The following is a 23,210-nucleotide window of genomic DNA, read 5'->3' as shown; positions in this document are numbered from 1 at the left end:
GTAAATATGAAAAGAAAGCCTGAGTATAAATCACAACAATTTGGATGATGTCTGGGAATTAAATATTATAGCTTTAGAAAGCTTTAAATTACTAACATTCAGACATAAGGCACATAGATGTGATGAAACCTGTACATGTTAATCAGTTGCGCAATTTTGGTGGTCTTTCTCTAAATGCCAAGGATGGGATACCTCTGAGAGTGTTGGCCAGATTCTTCCTGTATTCAGAGGTGTTCTATGGACTGAGCCATCTATTTTCAAAGCTTCTTCCACTAGAACTTTCTGTGAAGGGCAAAGCAGGGACTCAAAACCTCAAATCTTAACAATTCTGCTGGAAGGGCCTTGAGGGGTTCAAAGACTTCAAAGTAAGTCAATCAGGATTAGGGTTGCCAAGTCTCCAATTTTCACCCAGAGACTTCAGGTTTTGGGGGTCTTTTCTGGGTCTCTGGGTGAGTCACCCCAATCTCTGGACTTTTACCTTTCATTTTTTAAAAAAAGTTTTTGGGTGGTCTGATTCAAAAGATATACACCAAAATGTCAGCTGCCAGCCCCACAACTTCTGTTAGTATCAGCTGCTCTGATCCCCACCCTTTCAAGTTTTTAGCCAATAAGTGAAAGCAGGGTTGTGATTGACAAGGGATATGTTGACCCCCAGACAATTAAACCCCATTTCAAGTTCTGAAAGCAGTTTCCTTTTTCTGCTTGTCTCACATCAGGAATTCAGTAAATATATAGGCTTCAGCAGCATGAAGACTACGTTCTCTGTACGGGAGATCTGAAATACATTGGGACTTGCTTATGAGTAAACATGCACAGAATTGCACTAGAACAGAAGATCACAACAGGATCTTTGTAGGCATACACAGTAAACAATTTTAGTTATAATTATAATAAAAGTATACATGCAGGGGGGTTTTAATTACTTGCAAAAATGGCATATTATACATTTTATCTTTCAAATAATTTTTGAACAGAAATCTTAAAATGTGTACATGCTGCAGCTTGTTATGCCATTCTAATGTGTTATACTTTTCTAATTAAGTTGAACAACTTTAATTTTTACTGGACTGTTGAAGAGGGCAGTTTATTTGTCTTATTCATAACCAAAACCTTCCCAATATGAATATTTTCTGAAATTTGGGTTGGGTGAGCGAAGTTCCTTATCACGGAATTGCAGCCCTAGGCACGCTTCCCTGTTTAAGTGAGCCCCATTGAATACATTGGGACTTGCTTCTGAGTAAAAATGCATAGGATTGCACTATAAATATCTTTAGAAGTTGTGTAAATAATAAACACCTCTGACATTCACGCTTATATAAATATTTCTTCATTCTATGTCTTGATATGTATCTGATTTCACACTATGGTTGTACATTATTATTTCCTCTGCATTTTAAGTGTGCCCTTCTTCCTTTGGATGGTCATGGTCCCTCCTCTGTTGTTTTCACCCTGAGGGGCAGATTAAGCTGAGAGATGGTGCATAGCCCATGGTCACCTAGTAAACTTAGTGGCTTATTTCCATTTTAAAATTTAATTAAAATGATTTATATGCAGGTAGTTTATGAAATACTGCAGGTCCACATAATACATTTAAAGCACATTCAACTTGCATTTAACGCGCACGACTTTCCCCAAAGAATCCTGGGAAGTGTAGTTTCCCCCTCACAGTTATAGTTCCCACCACCCTTAACAAACAGTTCCCATGATTCTGTGGTGTGATTCATGTGCTTCAAATGTATGTTGAATGTGCTTTAAATGCATGGTGTGGACCTGCCCTAGTATGCTGTGCATTCATTAGTGAATTGAAAAGAACAATTTTAAAAGACACTTTTATAAATGGGAAGGGTTGTAGCTCAGTGGTAGGGCACATGCTTTGCATGCAAAGATCCAAAACTCAATCTCTGGAAAAGACTTTTGCCTGGAATCCTAGAGAGCCAATGCTAATCCATGTCATCAGTACTGAGCTAGATCGTACCAAAATGGCCTGAATCGGTATAAGGTAGATTCCTTTATGACAAAAAGAGGAAAGAGACTCAAGGGCCACAATGACTCCAGAATTTAGTTATGTATTTTATTTACAACATTTATATACCACTTTATTGTAAAAAACAAAACACCTCAAAGCAGTTTACAGAAAGAATTAAAACAATAAAATTATTGACAAAACTGTTTAAAGACAAGTATTTTAAAACATTCAAAATAATAACATCAATAGTGAGTTAAAAACAGATAAAAAACACAATAGCTTCTACCTGGGTAGGCTTGCCTAAACAAAAATGTTTTTAGGAGGTGCCAAAAAGAGTACAATGAAGGCACCTGCCTAATGTCAATAGGCAGGGAGTTCCAAAGTGTCAGTGCTGCCACTCTAAAGAATCGATTTCTTACAAGAGCAGAACAAATACTATGTGGCACCCATAACATAGAAAGCACATCTTGAACTTGGTCTGGTAGCAAATTGGCAACTAGTACAGATTTCAGAGCAGGTGTATTATGTACTGATAGGGTCTCACTCATGCCAACAATTGTGCCACAGCATTCTGCACTAACTGCAGCCCCCGGGTCAGGTTGTGCTGCATGGGTGATGATGAATAAATTAATTTTGATCAAAGTTCAATTAAAATCATACAAAATACATAAAATCATATAAAGTATAAAATTGCAATCAGTATAAATTTCCTATATAAGATCATTTATCATTGTTTTCCGACATGCGATAGCAGCAGCACAGAAACTGACCACTCTTACTGTAACTTGTGGGTTCCTGTCTGCCAATAAATACGTTAAGTAAAACTCGCTGGGTATGTCCGGAATGCTTTGTAAAATTGGGGTAATAAAAGAGTAACGGAGTGCCCTATAAAAGATGCAATACAATCAAACATGACCTACAGTTTCCACTTCCTCCATTCCACATGGACTTTCATGATAAGGTGCTCTTCTATATCTTCCCTCTAGGAGGGCAGATGTAAGTACATTGAACCTGGCAGCTGTAAAAGCTCTTGTATATTTAGGAATGCATTGGGATTTCTGTGACCTGGCTGACTGGCTGCCAGGATTTTTTTAGTTTTGGTTAGGAACCCTGACTTGTGGGATGCTGAGTTTTCTGTCTTACTCATAGGAATCTTGTGGTTGGTATGGCATTGCAGTAAGGAAATCATTACTGTCTTTTTCTATTTGCATTTCATTTACCTCTGACCTCACTTCCTTACATCCATAGAAGCAACAATAGTGGTTCCATGTGCTCCCTTAAACCCACTGATTATGCACCTTGTTGCATGATGGTTTGTTTCTTGCCAATACTGGTAAAAGAGAATTCACATAGTGGGAAGTGTGTCTTCAATTACTGTTGTTCCCAATCTACTGCCTGTGAAGGTAGTCCAAACCTTGTGGGTTTTCTCTCGGTCAATTATTATTCACTGGAATTGGATTGGCTGTCAAAGTGAGTTTATAGCAGCCCACAAGGTAAACAGAAAAGGGTAGAGAATCTTCTTAACTCTTACTCGTTTCTCAAACCTCTCTCTGCAGTGAAGGGTCAAGTCTGTAAAGAAGTTTGGAGCAGCCATGTTAAAAGGCAGGCATGGCATTCCAGGCAGGGGGTTGCCAACCCAGCTTTGATATGGATATTGTAGCAGAGGATCCTTAGTCAAGCCTTACCAACAGCACAGTCCTAACCATATCTGCTCAGAAGTAAGTCCTGTTGAGTTCAATGGGGCTTAGTCCCTTAGTAAATGTGTTTAGAATTGCAGCCTTCAGGGACATCCATCTTTACTCCTGAGTGCTCCCATCTAACATCTCCACAACAGTAGGCTTTCTTCCTACAATGGCCTTCTGGTGCCTGGCCTGGCCTGAGGGCACTTAAATCCTTCTTGCCAGAAGCAAGTAAGCTAGATTAAATGTTCCCTACCCAGGCTTCCTAAGCAGGCGAGAAGGAATGATCCTGTCACTTCAGCTGAACCTGGGAACACCCTCATTTAGCTAAGATTTCTATCTTAATTTCCAATTAGAGATTTTCTTTTGTTTGAGTGGTATGCTCCAAGCAACTGTGATTGCTGCTTAATATATCATGCTTAATGACATCACTAGGGCTCACCCATTAACATCACTAGGGCCAGCCGTGAAATCTCAGGATTTGGGATGCTTCTAATCTGGCAACCCTAATCAGGAATGACACAGCGCATGAGTAAATATTTCACAGTATGTTTATTTATTTCACATTGGAAGCTCTTTCAAATTTAACCAACTTCCTGATGAAAAGTTACAGTATTTGGGGCTGTTTAGTTTCACAACAAAGGCAAGCAGAAGGGAGGTGATAGAAGTTTATAGAATTATGTATGGTGTGGGGAAAGTTGTTAGATGCTAGAGCTCAAGGTCATTCAGTGATATGAAATAGCGGCAGGTTCAAGGCAGTTAAACTATGGAACTCACTGCCATAAGATGTGTTGATGGCCACCAACTAAAATGGCTTTTTAAAAGGATTAGTCAAATTCATTGAGTAGAAGCCATTATTAATGGCTATGACTCATGATGTCTCTATGATTTCTCAAGGATCAGTATGTCCCTGAATACCTGTCACCGAGTAACAAAAGTGAGAGAAGGGCAGAGCTTGGAAAAGTTACTTTTTTGAACTACAACTCCCATCAGCCCAATCCAGTGGCCAGGCTGGCTGGGGCTGATGGGAGTTGTAGTTCAAAAAGTAACTTCTCCAAGCTCTGGAGAAGGGTATTGCTTTCTGCTTGTGGTTTCCCTAGAGACATCTGGTTGGCAACTTTGGAAAGCAGAGGATGCTTTGGTTTGAGAAGTATGAGAAGATATAGGGCAGATCCCTGAACCTGAACTAACATTTGCAGGAAGGGATTCTGAGGAACTGAGACAAATAGTGGTAACGAGAGAGGAAGTTCTAAGCTTAATGGACAATATAAAAACTGTCAAATCACCGGGCCTGGATGGCATCCACCCGAGAGTTCTCAAAGAACTCAAATGTGAAATTGCTGATCTGCTAACTAAAATATGTAACTTGTCCCTTGGGTCCTCCTCCATGCCTGAGGACTGGAAAGTGGCAAATGTAACGCCAATCTTCAAAAAGGGATCCAGAGGGGATCCCGGAAATTACAGGCCAGTTAGCTTAACTTCTGTCCCTGGAAAACTGGTAGAAAGTATGATTAAAACTAGATTAACTAAGCACATAGAAGAACAAGCCTTGCTGAAGCAGAGCCAGCATGGCTTCTGCAAGGGAAAGTCCTGTCTCAGTAACCTATTAGAATTCTTTGAGAGTGTCAACAAGCATATAGATAGAGGTGATCCAGTGGACATAGTGTACTTAGACTTTCAAAAAGCGTTTGACAAGGTACCTCACCAAAGGCTTCTCGGGAAGCTTAGCAGTCATGGAATAAGAGGAGAGGTCCTCTTGTGGATAAGAAATTGGTTAAGAAGCAGAAAGCAGAGAGTAGGAATAAACGGACAGTTCTCCCAATGGAGGGCTGTAGAAAGTGGAGTCCCTCAAGGATTGGTATTGGGACCTGTACTTTTCAACTTGTTCATTAATGACCTAGAATTAGGAGTGAGCAGTGAAGTGACCAAGTTTGCTGATGACACTAAATTGTTCAGGGTTGTTAAAACAAAAAGGGATTGCGAAGAGCTCCAAAAAGTCCTCTCCAAACTGAGTGAATGGGCAGAAAAATGGCAAATGCAATTCAATATAAACAAGTGTAAAATTATGCATATTGGAGCAAAAAATCTTAATTTCACATATACGCTCATGGGGTCTGAACTGGCGGTGACCGACCAGGAGAGAGACCACGGGGTTGTAGTGGACAGCACAATGAAAATGTCAACCCAGTGTGCGGCAGCTGTGAAAAAGGCAAATTCCATGCTAGCGATAATTAGGAAAGGTATTGAAAATAAAACAGCAGATATCATAATGCCGTTGTATAAATCTATGGTGCGGCCGCATTTGGAATACTGTGTACAGTTCTGGTCGCCTCATCTCAAAAAGGATATTCTAGAGTTGGAAAAGGTTCAGAAGAGGGCAACCAGAATGATCAAGGGGATGGAGCGACTCCCTTATGAGGAAAGGTTGCAGCATTTGGGGCTTTTTAGTTTAGAGAAAAGGCGCGTCAGAGGAGACATGATAGAAGTGTATAAAATTATGCATGGCATTGAGAAAGTGGATAGAGAAAAGTTCTTCTCCCTCTCTCATAATACTAGAACTCGTGGACATTCAAAGAAGCTGAATGTTGGAAGATTCAGGACAGACAAAAGGAAGTACTTCTTTACTCAGCGCATAGTTAAACTATGGAATTTGCTCCCACAAGATGCAGTAATGGCCACCAGCTTGGACGGCTTTAAAAGAAGATTAGACAAATTCATGGAGGACAGGGCTATCAATGGCTACTAGCCATGATGGCTGTGCTCTGCCACCCTAGTCAGAGGCAGCATGCTTCTGAAAACCAGTTGCCGGAAGCCTCAGGAGGGGAGAGTGTTCTTGCACTCGGGTCCTGCTTGCGGGCTTCCCCCAGGCACCCGGTTGGCCACTGTGAGAACAGGATGCTGGACTAGATGGGCCACTGGCCTGATCCAGCAGGCTCTTCTTATGTTCTTATGTTCTTATACCGAGTCAGACCATTAGTCCATCAAACTCGGTGTGGGCTGCACTGACTGGAAATGTCTCCCTGTGTTTTTAGGCAGGGCTATTTCTTGTCCCTACTTTGAGATTCTGGGAATTGAATTTGGGGCCTTCTGCAGGCAAATTTGTTTTGTACCACTGAGCGACAGCCCTTCTCACTTTTGTCTACAACCCAGACAGACCCAGTGAAGGCAGGATATGAATCTTGCAGCTGTATTCTGAACCAAGTGAAGTTCTCTGACTACCTTCAAAAACATACACAAGGCATTATAGTAGTCCATATGGGAGGATAATTTCAAATTTGCTGGATAAATTAAAGGCTCACAGTGCAGTATTATGTGGGTTTTTAATTGACAGCAAACTCCACTGTTTTCAGTGGAATCTATTCCCGTGTAAATGTGCATCGGACTTTCAGCCTCAGTCCTGTGTATTAATCATTGAGTAATAATCAGCAGCTTTTTTCTTGTATGTGGCTTTTACTAGGGCAACTGAGGATTAAACAGTACAGCTTGGCTTTGTAATCATATTGTACAAAAGGTCACACCATATGGTAGGCAAATAGTGATTTGAAAATGACCCAAAATAGTGGGCTAGGATATGTGGCTAAAATTCCACTTGTAAAATAACCAGGATTGTGTAAATGACAAGCATCACTGATTTTTTTTTCTGTGTGCCATAATTTGAAATGATTTCAAATAATAGTTTTAGCATATGAGCAAATCACCTAGGAATGTTTTCAGTCCCTTAACAGTCACAAATAATCTTTTGTCTCCTGAGTGGAGCTCTTGACCAGGACTAGTGGAATACTGAAGGATGCAAAATGCCATGAAGAAATGGGAGGCAGGAAGAAACCTGCCTCCTGTTAGCTGAACTTAATTTGAGTAGTAGCTCAAATTAAGCACATCTGTCCTGTAAAACTGAAACAACTTTCTATAATAGGGAACAGTAATATTTACAATTGGTTTAGCAAATCAAAATCTTATTGCCTCTTTAAGTAATGGTCAGTTTTCTTATAACACAATCTCTTGAATTCCAATCGCCTCAATTATGTAGCTTTTTTTGATGGAGCAGGTCCAATTAAGTGACCTTAAATTTCTCTTTTGATCTTGGTTTTGATCCAAAAATCCTGCTGTTGTGAGCAAGAGCCGCTTAGAGGCTCAGACAATGGTGTGCCTCTACAACCTCCTGGGCTTACAAACTGCTCCTGAGGATCTTCTGATCATCTACGGCCAGACTGGGACCTTTTACAATCTTTGGATCCAAAATCTATGAAACTCAGTAAGAGATGTGGAAAAGGGTCAGAGTGGAATGTAAATAACAGTAACCGGAGACTACAGAACATTCCTGATTCAATTTCAATGGGATTTTGTTTATGGTAAGTTTGGGATTTTTCCTCCATGTTTCTCAATCACCTTTTCACACTGTGTTGAATACACCTGTTGGTCAGTCTTGCATGTTGTTATTCTGCTGTTCTTGCTGCATGAAAGCAATGTCATTTGTGAGTACCACCTGAAATGTTGACTGAAGTGGTGCCACCTGTGTATTGTCCACTGTGAAAGACATTCATTCATATAAGGCAACTGTGATTAAGGCAAGTTCATAATGAATTTGTGAATTTTCTTTTTCCCCTATGTAATCTGTATTTCTTTTTATTTTGCAGATCTGACAAGAGAGGAGAAGAAGAAATTTGCCTGGATTTGAAATTTCCCCAGGAGTAGGAGATTAGGGAGACATGTGCCTGGTGTCTTATACTTTGGGAGTCCAACATAGTTTTGCCAAATAAGAATGCTCTTACTATGGTTAGAATATTCAGTTGATTGTTAGATATTGCTACTTATTATTCATGCAGCTTCAGAATGTCCCTGCAAGTCATTCCAGTGCATCCATGGAAATGCAAATTAAGTAACTCTAATGAAGGTGAGACACTGCAAGACCTTTTGGCGGGGGCTCATCACCATTTCTATTTTAATACCAGTTAAAAGTGCTCTTTTATATATTGGAGTGGCATGAGACCAATCCTATGTTATATTAAAATATAACACAGGTTTCTGAATATGTAAAGCTTTGCTTAGGTTGAAGTGACTTGCTGTTGGCTTTAGTGCAGGGCTGAAGCATTTGGCCTAACTTCTTTCAGCATTTCATGGGGATGGGGTGAAAATGCTATCACAAACCTTGATTTGATCTTCAGGGGATAAAATTCTAAGACTTTTCATGGCTAGGCTGGAGGACTTCGTAAGCGACCAAGAGCTTTTCCCCTTCTTTTTTTTAAATTGCGTTTTGCTACCCACCTTAAATCTGTTTAAGTGATGCTACTGGGCTCCTGCAGTCAGCCATGCCACTGGAACAAGGCTTATGTGTAGTAGTAGTTGATGTTGATATTGTTGTTGCGAAACACAATGCCCTTGACCATTTTGTATTAAGGCAGCACACACACTCTCAAAAGGTCTTGATTGCCCCCAAAATTCACCGAATATTCCCAATGTTTTGTGAAACTCCTCAGTTAATCTCGTTCAGAGGAGAATAGGAAGCTCATTACTAATACTGCAGGTTACCGAAGCAGGGATGCATCTCCCTCTCCAGAGTGGAGAGTGCACTTCGTTTTGACCAGATATTTCAGCTGGAGAAGTTGGAGTTCCTGACCACAACATTTGAGCCCCCCCCCCAGTTCAGAACTTGAACTTTCACTACTGTGATATCTGTTGTAATCACTAGGACTGTAGCCTAGATGTGGGAGGCCAAATTCTGCTTTCAGTTATGCTGATTCAATGCCATTTGGTTCAGGAGGCTTATAGAACATAGTCCAGTGGCTCCACTGGGCTTGAACCTCTTCTGACTAATTTTTTAAAAGCATGGCATGCATTAAGTTTATTTTGAGATCATGTGTGTTTTCCTCTGGCTTTGATGTAAAACAGTACTGCACAATGATCTGTTTTCAATAATAATAAAAATGTTTCATTGCAATGTTATGCCTTGTGGTTTTCTTGAACACATTTAGTGGTCAGAGAAATGAATTACAGGGCAACACTTTATTCCACTGCCAGTGGAATAAAAGGAGAAACCGGTGAACTGATCTGATTTTGATTCAGTAAATTTTAAGATCAAACAGTTTTGCAATTAGTTAGCCATCTCAGGAACCTGACCACTTTCAGGGGATATTTTGCCATACAATTTTCTGAATTGACACATAGCCGCTTTCAGAAAGGAAAAAATTAGGAGAAATTAAAAGCCTGCTGAAATGTAAGTGGCAGTTTGGTGTTCACATCAAACAAGCCACAACCCACACTGACCCTCCTCATAAGTCAATGCTGCAGACTAAGGAATTGGGGTCAGTGCAGAGAACAGTCCACAGAGAGGACTTTAGCACTGCAAGCAAAGTAATATCAATTTTTCCTGATCAAGCTCCTAAATTCTTCGTTCTGTGCAAAGATCATAAACTGGGATCACAGAAATTCATTGTTCAATGCTATAAGGTGGAGCAGAAAGATAAATAATAAATAGCTGAAAAATAAAATCGACAGTGTGTGGAATTCAACATAGCACTAAGTCTCTTGTTCTGTCACTACAAGGATTTTTCCTTGCACAATGGAACATTCTCTTCCTCTTCTCCCTCCATGCTCCCCAACTTTTTTCTAGGGGTTCACCCATCTGGAGCAGATTTGGGGAGGGTGCAGGGCACCCACAAGGGGAGGAGAGGGGAAAGTCCCACTGCACAAATGAAAATCCTTGCACTGGTAGGACACAGTAGTTGAATACTGCCCTTTGTGAATTCTCTACATTACTATTTTATTTATTTATTTATTTATTATTTAAGTTATATCCTGCCCTTCCTCCCGGCAGGAGCCAAGGGCAGCAATTTGTAATATATATTACAAATATATATTCTCTACATTACTAATTATATAAATGCCCTTCATGGGTCCTAAAAATACATGTCTCAGCGGTCAAATGCCAGGGTAAAGACATGTGTCTTCAGCATTTGCCTAAAACTGTGGGAAGGGAGTTCCACAGCTTAGGGGCTGCCACACAGAATGCCCTCTCCCGACCCATCACCACACCAAGTTTCTTAGGGTGGCGGAACTACCAAAAGGGCCTCTCTGCTGATCTCACTACCTGAGAAGCTCTGTAGGGAATGAGGCGGTCTCTTAGATATATGGGGCCTACATTGTTTGGAGCTTTAAACATTAACCTGAGCACCTTGAATTGGGCCCAGAAACAAACTGGTAACAAATTTCACTATTTTAAAACAGGACCTATATGAGTTCTAAGGGAACCATAGCCAGTAATGTGGCTGCTGCATTTTGGACTAGTTGAAATTTCTGAGTCATCTTCAAGGGTAGACCCATATAGAGCACATTGCAACAATCCAGTCTGGAAGTACCAGAGCATGGAGTACTGTGGCCAAGTCATCTCTGTCCCAAAGGGGTTGAAGCTGGTAAACCAGCCAGAGCTGGAAAAAGGCACTCCAAGCCACTGAGGCCACCTGAGCATCCAGTGACAATGTTGGATCCAGGAGTATCCACTAGCTGCAGACGTGCTCCTTCCAGGGGACTGCTATTTTCCTACTTCCTGTATATGAGAATTCTGGACACATAACACCACTGTCTTTTCAGGATTCAAACTCATTTTATTGGCCCACATCCAACCCATCACCACCTCTAAGCACCATTTCAACACCTCAACTATCCTATTTCAAATGGAATAGAGAGGTAGAGATATATGTATCATTTATAGTGGTGGCCCCAGAATGAAAACAGTTGTCCATCCTGAGACTGTTTTTGAGTATATTCTCAATCCCACAAGACATTCTCTATTTATTTCAATGGAACGACTCAATTTGCATGCACATAAGTTGAAATGAATGAGAGCCCCTTCACACGGGCTCTGTGTGTACATAAGATTTCTGCATATAGGCCAATATCTGGGTCTAGATATATCACAATTCTGTTCTAAATTGGGATGAATTTGTAAACTACATTACATTTTTGTAAGAAAAAGAAGCTCCCATACTGATACCTTGCACAGTTAATGCATGTTAAAATACATAAGTTATATATCTTTAATACCTGTGGCTCCCCGTAAGGGAGGGATGGAGAATCTTTTTCACCCCAAAGGCAACATTCCTTTCTGGGCAGGCTTCCAGGGGCCATATTCCAATAGTGGCCAGGGCCAGAAGCAAAGGAGGGCAGAGTAACAAATGTAAATTTTACCTTTACACAGTTGGCGAGTTTCTACACACACTCACACACCCATCTCAATCCCACATCCAGGCCAGCAAGAAGTACAGGCATACCCCGCTTAAAGTAGCTTCACTTAAAGTAACCTCGCTATAAAGTACATGCTCCATACTCCACCATACCCCGCTTAAAGTACGTGCGCTTCGCAATAATGGACACTTTATTGGCATGACGCCGCTGCCATCTAGTGGTGATTGCATGCAGTACAAGTGAAGATAATTGCTTCACTTTAAGTACATTTTCACTTAAAGTACACTCTCCGGTCCCATTGCGTACGTTAAAGTGGGGTATGCCTGTATTATCAGAGTTTGAGGAAACATTCCAGCTAGACAAAAACACTCAAGGAGAATACAAAGGTGAGTTGGCCTGGTGAGATGCGTGAGGGCCAGATAAAGAGGCCTGAAGGGTGACATGTGGCCGTCAGGCCTGAGATTCATTTATTTATTTATTATTTGATTTATATCCCACCCTTCCTCCCAGTAAGAGCCCAGGGTGGCAAACAAAAGCACTAAAAACACTTTAAAACATCATAACAACACACTTTAAAATACATTAAAATGAAACATCTTTAAAAACATTTTTTTAAAAAGCTTTCAAGACATCTTTTTAAAAAAAGTTTAAAACATTTTGTTTTAAAAAAAAGTTTAAAAATATATTAAAAAGCAATTCCAACACAGACACAGACTGGGATAGGTCTCAACTTAAATGGCTTGTTGAAAGAGGAAGGTCTTCAATAGACGCCGAAAAGATAACAGAGATGGCGCCTGCCTAATATTTAAGGGGAGGGAATTCCACAGGGTAGGTGCCACCACACTAAAGGTCCTTTTCCTATGTTGTGCAGAATGAACCTCCTGATAAGATGGTAGCTGCAGGATAAGGGGTAAGATGGTCTTTCAGGTATCCTGGTCCCAAGCTGTATAGGGCTTTGTACGCCAAAACTGGAACCTTGAACTTGGCCCGGTAGCAAGTGGGAAGACAGTGCAGTTCTTTCAGCAGCAGGTGACTGCCGCATTTTGCACCAGCTGCAGCTTCCGTGCCAACCTCAAGGGCAGCCCAACATAAAGCACATTACCGTAATCCAGCCTGGAAGTTACCAGTGCGTGGACAACAGTGGTCAAGCTATCCCAGTCCAGAAACAGCCGCAGCTGTCTCACCAGCTGAAGCTGGTAAAAGGCACTCCAAGACACTGAGGTTACCTGGGCCTCTAGGGACAAAGATGGATCCAGGAACATCCCCAGACTACGGACCTGCTCTTTCAGAGGGAGTACCATGTGATGTTCCTATATTAATGTATATATGGTAAGTGTTGGTTGTTTAGAAGATACATGGTAAGAGAGTGAAGAAGGAGGGGGGAGAAGAGAACTGAGTGGGTTGCTTGGTGGGGTTTAGAGAGTTGTTTACCAGGAGGGAGGTGGAGTTTGGATTAGTATTGAGTAAAACCATATGCTTATGTGCCTTAAGAAGAAATCTTGTTAATCTTGTTAGCTTTGTTATCTGTAATAAATACTTAATTTGGTTTACCAAAGGCCTGATCCTTGGCTGGGGTTTCACAGACCAGAAGGGAGGGTAAGGTAATGACCAAGGCTGAAGGGGAACTGTAACAAATGGTGGCAGCGGTGAAGAGAATAACAATACCAGTATTCAGAGTCTCTGGGAATACTAGTATTGGGACGTTACTGGTGGTTGCCTAGCAGGGGGATCTGTTGAGATCTGTGCTAGAGCGGGGAGAGAAACCATAAGAGAGAGCGGTCCGGACTGGTGGAGTCCCTGGTGGTGCCTAGTGACAAGCAGTAACCACGAGCAGGTAGGAACCTGACAGGGAGAGCCAGGGAAGGATGCATCACATACCACCCCATCCAAAGCAGGCAGCTGACCAATCCAAACTCATGAACCACCAACTCACAGCACCTCCATCTTGCCAGGATCCAGACTCAGTCTATTGGCCCTCATCCAGCCCCCCACCGAGTCCAGGCAGTGGCCCAGGACTTGCACGGCCTCTCCCGATTCAGATGTTACAGAGAAATAGAGCTGTGTATTGTCAGCATACTGCTGACAACTTGCCCCAAACAGCATGGGGGACAAGATGGTACCCTGTGGCACCCCACAGCACAACTGCCAGAGAGCCGAAAGAAAATCACCCAATGCTAGTATCTGAAAATGACCTTGGAGATAGGATCAGAACCACTGTAAAACAGTGCCTCCAATACCCATCTCACCAAGTCGGCCCAGAAGTATACCATGGTCAATGGTATCAAAAGCCGCTGAGAGATCACGTAAGAGTAACAGGGTCGCATTCTCCCTTCTCCTGATAAAGGTCATCCATCAGGGCGACCAAGGTCAATTCAGTCCCATGACCAGACCTGAACCCAGACTGGAACGGGTCAAGATAATCTGTTTCATCCAACAGTACTTACTGTTGCTGGGCCACATCCTGTGCCACATCCTGCTGTTCCACATCCCTGTTTGAAGAGTACAATTAAAAGATGAGTTCTTTCATCTTCCACCACAATTAACACACTGAAATTGATGGGGGAAGTCAAGGGAAATCTTACATCTGCTTTAATACCTGCCTGCCACCACCTTAGGGAAATTTGTACCTTTTTTTTTAAGAGCAGCTGAATTATAGCAGATGATACATTTTCAGTTGGTTTATGTTAGGGGCTTTTGGATTGATCCCATGGCAGCATGATGTATGACATAGTGGACTGTATGTGCCAGATATGCTCTGACATGCCATTCACTGGGTGAATCGCTATCTGGGGGAAAATAATAGGACTTATGAAGGTAAAATGAGGTAAGTTGTGTGTTGCACTTCATCACAAACCAAAGTGTTTGATGAAGTAGTTATTTTTGGATCTCGGAAACTAGAATCGAGTCTTGCCTCTGCCATGAGTTCATGTTCTCTTGGACTAATTACACGTTATCAGCCTCATTTTACCAAATGCTATGAATATTTTGTTTATTCTTATCTCACCCTTCTATGTACAGTATAAAAATGACCTTCCTCACAAGATCCTTATGAGGTCAAACAATAATTATTGCAAACGTACTACAATAAATATTGCAAATATTATTTAATAAATGTATATCCCTATTTTTAGGCAAGAACTGCACACAAAGTGTAAGATAAAACACCACCAAATGCAATACAAAGACACACATAGATGTTTCTTAAATATGAGTGATAGTGGTACTATATTGTTCTATCTTCTCTTCGAAATACAGGAAGGAACTGTAATTTGCCATGTGCCAAGAGCTGTAGTTCAGTGTTAAAGCATCTTCAGAAGGTCCCAGGTTCAAATCCTGGTGTCTCCAAGTAGGGCTGGGCAGTACTGTATTGGCAAATTTAGAAATGTAGGGTCCCTTCATGATAGTCACAGCCATGTCCCTCCCCCTATTTTTGCTGCTGGGTTGAGAATGACATTCTTGTTAGTCACTTCTCCCACAACCAATAAGCCAATTCACGAATAGGTTGAAGAACGTACCTATAGCTGTTGTACTGCCCTACAAATTTATCAAAATGCAAACACAATTTGGGTTGGTCTTTCACAGTTCAGTCCACCTCCTATGGAGCTTGGAAGAATTTAGTAACATGTGCCTCTGAGCATATGGTGAGTGGTGGCAACACCTGCCATCTCCAAAGATGGAGAATTGCATTTACGTATGTTTGTTGGAGTTCTTCTTATTTTGCTTCTTTTCTGTGTTACTACTGTTTCTACAGAATCTAACCTAGAAAATTATATTTCATTATTCATCCTAGACATCTGTGTCAAACTTATTTTTATTAATCTCAAAGCGTTTTTATTGGTCAATGTCATATGATGGTGAAGACAGCCTTTTGTTTTTCAAACTGGAGGTTATGCCTCTATTTTGGGCGCATTAACAGTTGAATCTGAAACTGCAGATTGATGTAAAATCAGACTGATTACAATATGTTGCTACTTAAGCAATGACTGTGGCTGTTGGAAAAAACAAACTTGGCCTGCCCAAGATGCATGTTTTCAGCCTGCTATGCTTAACCTACTCCACTTAAGGAAAGGTGGGCATGGTCAATTAAAAACATAGAGCACACCTAGAATATTGCTAGAATATATTTCACCTCCCACTGTTTATCTTGTGCACACTGAGACACTCCTCATGTCCATTGGAAACTATTTTGCAGAACAGTCAGTGTCATTATTCCACAATTGTTTTTGGACCTTTTTTTTTTTAGTGTTGCAAAGTGTTGCTGTACTTCACATATTCACAGAAACAGAAGCAAAAAAATTATTTACTATAGGAAACTAAACTAAAATTACAAAGTAAATCACATATTTAAAGTGACAATCTGAACTATATCAATTGTTTTAATATTGTTGCTTCCTCCCTGCTAAAACAGGATCAGCACAGCACATGTCTTGTTTCTGTTATTTGGGTTGATTGCCACCACTCACCATATGCTCAGAGGCACTTTACCAAGTTCTTGCAAGCTACACAGGAAGTGGATTGGACTGTGAAAGTCCAATCCAAATTGTGTTTGCATTTTGACAAATTTGTGGGGCAGTACAATATCTCAGAGAGGAGGTCAGGTCTCCTGCTCCCCTGGTGCATTCACTATAGCTGCCCAATTTCCCTGCTTTTTAAAGTTTCATAAAAAATATTTATTGGCTATAAGTATGTTCTTAAACTGCAAAGCTTTTTTGCCTGTTAGTGAAATTCTCTGCTTTTATATCCGGGAGATAAGAAATTGGATCCTGTGCAAGTTTGCTGAGAATGGATCGATCATTTGTAAGTTTATTGAGTTCAGTGGGATTTATTCCCCTGCAGTCATGCTTAGGATAGGTGAAACTGACCACAGGGGATGGGGAGGGGAGGAGGGGGACGGGAGCAGGCAGGAGGGGGAGGAGGGGGGCAAGTCTGATCATTTGTACGCTTACTGAGTTCAGTGGGATTTACTCCCATGCAATCGGCTAGAATAGGTAAAACTGATCATGAGGGAGGAGGAGGGGAGAGTAGAGGGAAGGAGGAACGGGAAGAGGGGAGCAGAAGGAGGGGGAGGGAAGGGGATTGGGAAGGGTGAAGGAAGGGGTGAAGGAAGGGGGAGAGGAGGGGCAGAAGGGGGAGGGCAGGGCAGGTTTGATCATTTGCATGCTTATTGAGTTCAGTGGTATTTACCACTGTGCAATCATGCTTAGGATAGGTAAAACTGACCATGGGAGAGGGGGATGGGCAGGGGGAAGGGGGAGAAGAAGGAGGCGGAAGGAGGAGATTGGAAGGGTATGGGGAGGGGAAAGGAGGGATGAAGGAAGGGAGAGGGAAGGGGCAAGAGGGAGGGGATAGGAGGGAGGAGGGCAGATTTGATCATTTGCATGCTTTTTGAGTTCAATGGGATTTACTCCTGAGCAATCATGCTTAGATAGGTGAAACTGACCTGGGGGAGGGGCAGGGAGGGGAGGGGAGGAAGAGGGAAAGAGATTGGGTGTGTGGGCACTGGACAAAAGGGAAGACCCATTCCCTTCCAAAAGGAAAACATTGTGAACAGTACCATTCTTTTTCAGGGTTTCCCCCACCTTTTTATTCTACACCAGGCACATGTAGCCTCCCACCCAAATTTAAACCAAAGCTGTCCCTGGCCACATCCATACCAGACCTTTATTTCACTTTAGACACTCTTGGCTTCTCCAAAAGAATCCTGAGTAGCGTAGTTAGTGAAGGGTGCTGAGAGTTGCTAGGAGACGCTCTATTTGCTTCACATAGCTACAATCGGAGCAGCTGACAGTTGAGCCACTCTGGTCACTGGAGCTCTGTCAGGGGTATAAGTCTCCTCTCAGCACCATTCACAAACTACATTTCCCAGGATTCTTTGGGACTGTCTAAAGTGAAATAAATGTCTGGTGTGGCTGTGGCCCCCTGATTAGGCAAGCCAAGCGGCTGTGAGTCTGGCTTTTGTAACACTGGCAGTTGGTTCTTACTGAGCATGCCCAAGATTATTGAGTTCAAGCCAAAAAAATTTAAATTAATTAAAAATCAGGCAGGCATTTTGTAAACTCTTAAACTGCAGAAGATGAAGGTCAGAGTATGGGGCAAGGTCAGCAATAGGATTACAGGTACTCTGTGAACATGGCTGATTTTTAATTAATTTCAACAGATTATGAGAACTCTGAGAGAAAAAAGTCAAAAAGGCATCTGGCTTTTTTCTCTTTGTTTTTACACTTTGAACTCTTGATTCTCTCTGACTGTTTAGAGGGTATATGAAAATTTAGAGGGTAGTTAAGCAAGCGTTTCTGAGTTCAGGACTATATGTTTTGTAAGGGTTTGTTTTGTAATCAGCTTATGGGAAGCATCAAAATGGCATGGGGGTATTTTCAATTTAACATTGTGGAATGCGAAAAATCCGTGCTGTCTAAGTATACAGCCGCTCTTGTGGCTGTATAATAAGCATGAAAGTGGGGAGTGAAAAGACTGAAAAGAGTGTTCTCACTGGCTGACTCACCTCTTTTTACTCTGATTAGCTCCAATCAGCCGGAAAAGACAAGGAAGCACATTAAAAGACTCTTCTCAGTGGCTAACACATTCCCCTTTCATGCTGATTGGCTCATAGGATGCTGGACACTTAGGGACCCTGCTAGGACCCTGATCCCAAAAATGTAAGGGGTCTAAGGCCCCCTGAGACCCCAGACGACTACACCCCTGAGGCTGGGACAGATCGTTGTCTGAAATCCTGGAGGGCAGTTGCTAGTCAGTTTAGACAATTCTAAACAAAATGGACCAGTGATCTGACTCGGTATGAGGCAACTTCCTAGGCTGTTTTCTTAAAAAAAACAAAAGTGAAAAAATGCCCCAAATCCCACATTATCTAAAATATATTATACTTGTGCAGTGGATCAAACCTCAGCTTCCAGGATCATCTTTGCAAAGGCTTCATGGATGGCCCATTCAAACATAATATTTTTGTATGCATAAGATTGTTCTTATGAGAATTCCCATAAGTACCAAGCATTGTGTCAAAACTAATTCACACATTATGCTTCAACAAAAGCCATCCCAGCTCACAACATTATGCACCTATATGAGATGTGTTTGCCAACATGTTTGTGTTCATGGTTTATATCTTTAGGTGTATATTTACAACATCTTAAGTGTGTATCTAAAAATACAGCATGTCAAGAGTCGCTTACCATTACCTGTAAGCCTGTATTGGAAATACAGGTGTTTCATTAAGAGTACAACGTTTATTTTCTCCTTCCTCAACTTTTTCCTTTCCTCTTGTGGCTGTCTGAAAAGTGGAGGTTCAAAATCTGCAGTATTTTGCTTCACATCCTCAATTTTTCCCCATAGTACTTGCATATATTTTGGGAGCATAACAATAGAAAAATCACACAATGTTCCATTCTATCAGTCCACAGCTTCTTCATGGGTTGATAGCTCATAAGTAATCCTTGCAAGCTGGAAATCTAATGGTAGTTTGGTGAGGGTTTAGCTTGTATAGGTGTAATTGAGGAAAAACACTGAAGACAGAAGTGATGGAATAGTACTTATAAACTGCTCAATAAGCAAAACCCATGCAATATGAGCAGATATGGCTTAGGTTTCTCTGCATATTGCAACCTAATGCTGCACCCACCCACATATCTTTGTAGACCACATAAAACCATCTATATTAACTAACACACACATATTCACTACACACATTCACAACATGGATAATACCTATAAACTATTCATTGCAAAATGCGTTGCTTTTGCTGGGTACCATAATTTTAAGTATGATAGTGGTTAAAAGGCATATTAATTTGGGATGCTGCTGGTGGAATACATTAATTCAAGTCAGGTAATCTAGCTGGGAAATGATTTTGGGGAAAAGGGAAAATAATTCGAGTTAATCTCTTGGTAGGATATTAATCTGAGGATATAAATAAATTGAAGAGGAGCAGGATGGTAGGGGAAAGGGGATGGCAGAAAGAGAGGGAAGAGGGTGGTAAAAAGAGGTAAACTTGCCGACCACCAGCTATGCCCCCACTCATGCAATGCCAGCATGTGGGCCTCCAATAGATTACCCACACACACCTGATGGAATGCAACCTTTGACAGGAAAAAAGGCGCTCCATCCCTTGCATGTGGGATAGTTAACCTCTACTAAATTGCATTGTTTGTACAGTATAAATGAGATGTGTAGAGAAATTCCATGCATGTTTACTCAGAAGTTAATTCCATAGTTTTCAATGGAGTTTACTCCAAGGTAAATGCATAGATCTCATCCAACTGTCCCCTCCCTGCCAAATTTTATTAGTCATGAAGGTTAAGGGTCAATGGAGTCCAAATCCTGGTGGATGGAAGCGATAACAATTTTATCCTCAAAATGTTTAGCAGACATGTCACAGTGGGCTTTAGATGTCTATACCACCTCTCTAGGCCCAGTGTGTAATTAGCCACTCTGAACAGCTCTGCTGTATGGCAAGCAGAGGTTGCAATGGAGACAGGGAAGGCAGTGTAGCTTGTTACCTTCCACCTCCTTTCTCTCAGTGTTGCCCCTTGTAGAACTCAGTAGGGAGGAGTATGGGATCAAAACTAGAATGAGTTGGTTCTGGCTCCACCTACTGTTGGCCTCCTTGCCTTCTACTCTATCAGTTCCAATGGACAGCAACCACCACTGCAAGTAGACATTATCGGATTGTCCTCCACTTGGCCACTCTGCCACTTCTAGTCCTGCCCAGGTAGATTTAGCCCATTCTATAGAATGTGGTAATGCTTGGGGATCTGTTAGAAGGAAGGACGTCCATTGTACTGAAGTTCCTAGACCTCCCCTGGCCTCTTTTCATTAGTTACATGTGAAAGAGAGCTACTATGTTTTTGTGCCCTTCACATGCTCAATAGTGGAAATAGGCAAGCTGAGGCAGCAGTGACTGTTGTGGACACACCGGTATGCAGTTTAAAGGTGGGGAGAGTTAGATTTTCCGCATCCCTTGCCCATTGAGTCCCATATGATTGGCCTCTTGGACTTGTGAACTTGATGGTAATAAACAGGTATTGCTCACCCTTCAGAATAGTATGGTTTATCTAAAATATGTTTAGGGGCTTTTTTGTTTTGTTTTGTTTTTGCAGGTGCTTTGCATTCCGTTATCTTGTTTTTTTGGCCAGATCTGGCTCTTGTGCATTCAAAGACGAGTTCCCTCTACCTGTACTGCACAGTTTTTTCTCAAATGATTCTGCATATGCATGTGGATGAATAATGTTCAGGCTTCACAAGAGCCCAGGAGCTCAGTTTGCCACAATGACATTTCCCACAAAGCAAAGTTAGTGTATTCGCAGGTCTGCATACTGAGCTTTGCAGCTTTGTGGTACTTTGTAGCCAACAGCTGACTACATGCCACAAAAGCAGCCAGGTCCTTCTCACGCCAAGGGGGAAAGTAGTATTAGATTCCTGTCCTTAGAATGTGTGTAGTCATTGTCTAATAATATGAGACCCTTTCCCCCACCATTACCACCTCCCTCCAGCAAATAAGGCTGTAGCTGCTGCCTGATTGGTATATCATCGCACTTTCCCTGTGCATTGATTTTTTTTTCTTGCTCGCCTTTTAGTTGCTTCATAAAATCAGGACAGGAGCTGCTGCTGGCTACTGAGGAGCTTTTGGGGGGTGCCTTTATTTTTAGCATGAGCCAGCTTTTGTCTTCTTTCAGATGAGGGAAGTTGGATTATAAAACCTTTTGTAAATGTGTATGGTGATATTTGCTCCGGTAAGTTCATCGCAACTGTAACTGTCATTGCTATTGCCTAATGGAATTATGGTTTTAAAATACTAAGTTACCTTTGTTACACCGATGTGTGTGCATTTGTGTGTGTCTCTCTATGCTAATAACTGCACCCTAATCTTATATGATTGTGTTTGTGTGGGTTTCCTTGATGTTTATAAGGATAATTGCTACTTTGCTTTTTGGGGTGGAAAACTGTTGGAGTGAACTTATTCTGCACTTCAGGAAACTGCAGTAATGTGTACATAAGCAAAAAATGCAGAATTTATTTTAATTTATTGTTGAATCTTTGGTCTATACAGCCCATGTGTTTTCAGGATATATTTTTTCTTTTTCTTTCCTTTTTTTTAAGTAAAGCAATATACTGAAAGAAGATAAAAATGAAGAAAACGCTGCATGGTGCCAGTCTGTAATTAGATGCAAATGTTTGCCGCTATTGGATAATATTAAGCAAAAGAAGGAAAATAGTGAAGTGGTGGTATCATAGTAGCTGATCATCTCTCATTGTCCAAATCAACAGCACCTTTAGAGATAACTATTAATTTGATACATTATCTCTCCATGCAGTATTCCTTTGTAAAGCAGAGAATTATTTTCTGCATTAAACATTTTGTATACCTCTTTGTTCAAGACATTATTTTATGTAATCATAAGATATGCCATTCATTTTACGACAGTATAGTAATACTGTGTACATGCGTGACACAGTACAGTAACTCTGTAGCTGAGGAAAACAAGTGTTGTGGAAGTGGTGAAGTTGCATGGTAGAATGTTTTTAATGATGAGCATTGTAGTTTTTTTTACTGTTCCTGGAACTAGCAGTCTCTGATTCCAAGTATTTGAAAAGTACTGGAAAAGTCCATTAATTGTTCTTCTGCTCTGCACTATTAAGAATCAGAAGACATGTATGAGCAAAGATTTGCTTGTGGTCATTCCATGCTTAGCTAATCGATTACCCTGTACTCTGTCATATTTTCTATGATTGTTATCAGTCAAAAGGTATTGTCCAAAACAGGGACAATGGGATCTATTTAATGGGAAAACCAGAAAGAAAACAATAGACAGAACTGTGGATTTCAGTGGAAGTTTAAAGCCTTCTTTTCCAAATTTCCTGCGGAGCAGCTTCAGAATGGATATGAAGTTGAAGCTGTCCAGTTGCAGTTTTTCAGAATAAAGTCCCTTCTTTTCTTTGATTCTCTCCTGCTTAAACCAAAATTAGTACCAATATGTTTTGTAGGGTTCCCCTTTTGTGCAATGTGAGCGCTCCAAGTGTAAATGATAGTGAAGCATAGCAGAAAGAGAGAGAGAAACCTGGGCATGGGCATTTGAATGCCTGTGATAAATGTTACCAGTTAGAATTTTTGTAATCATTTAATAGAATCTGAATCTTCATATATAAATTGCTAAGTACTTTAGATAATGCATGTGCAAGCACATCCACTTCAGAAAATTATTGTCTGGAATGTAAACAAGCTATATTATTTTTAGCAATAGGAAGTAGCAGCAGCAGCAGCAGCAGCCCTGGGCTCCTGCTGGGAGGAAGGGCAGGATAGAAATCAAATAAATAAATAATCTTGCTATTGATAGCATAGATGCTTCAGTAGCCAGAATCTATGTACATGGAATAA

The 23,210-nt window shown here is 41.2% G+C and overlaps 1 protein-coding gene across 2 annotated transcripts in view; it reads left to right on the top strand.

Moving 5' to 3' along the window:
- SYNPR (synaptoporin) overlaps positions 1-23,210 on the top strand; it is a 289,300-nt gene that overhangs the window by 149,684 nt on the left and 116,406 nt on the right. The window contains exon 1 of one of the 2 annotated variants that reach the window (XM_061618736.1): positions 21,429-21,567. The exons of the other annotated variant lie outside the window; for it this stretch is intronic. Within the exon in view, the coding sequence (XP_061474720.1) occupies positions 21,544-21,567 (24 nt within the window). The 5' untranslated portion in view covers positions 21,429-21,543. Of the gene's footprint in view, positions 1-21,428; positions 21,568-23,210 lie in introns of those variants that run through there. 2 annotated transcript variants of the gene reach the window in all.

Source organism: Rhineura floridana, chromosome 3, assembly GCF_030035675.1.
Source record: "Rhineura floridana isolate rRhiFlo1 chromosome 3, rRhiFlo1.hap2, whole genome shotgun sequence".
NCBI classification, from domain to species: Eukaryota; Metazoa; Chordata; class Lepidosauria; order Squamata; family Rhineuridae; genus Rhineura; species Rhineura floridana.
The sequence above is the reverse complement of the archived record's forward strand: the minus strand, read 5'-3'. Positions and strand labels throughout refer to the sequence as shown.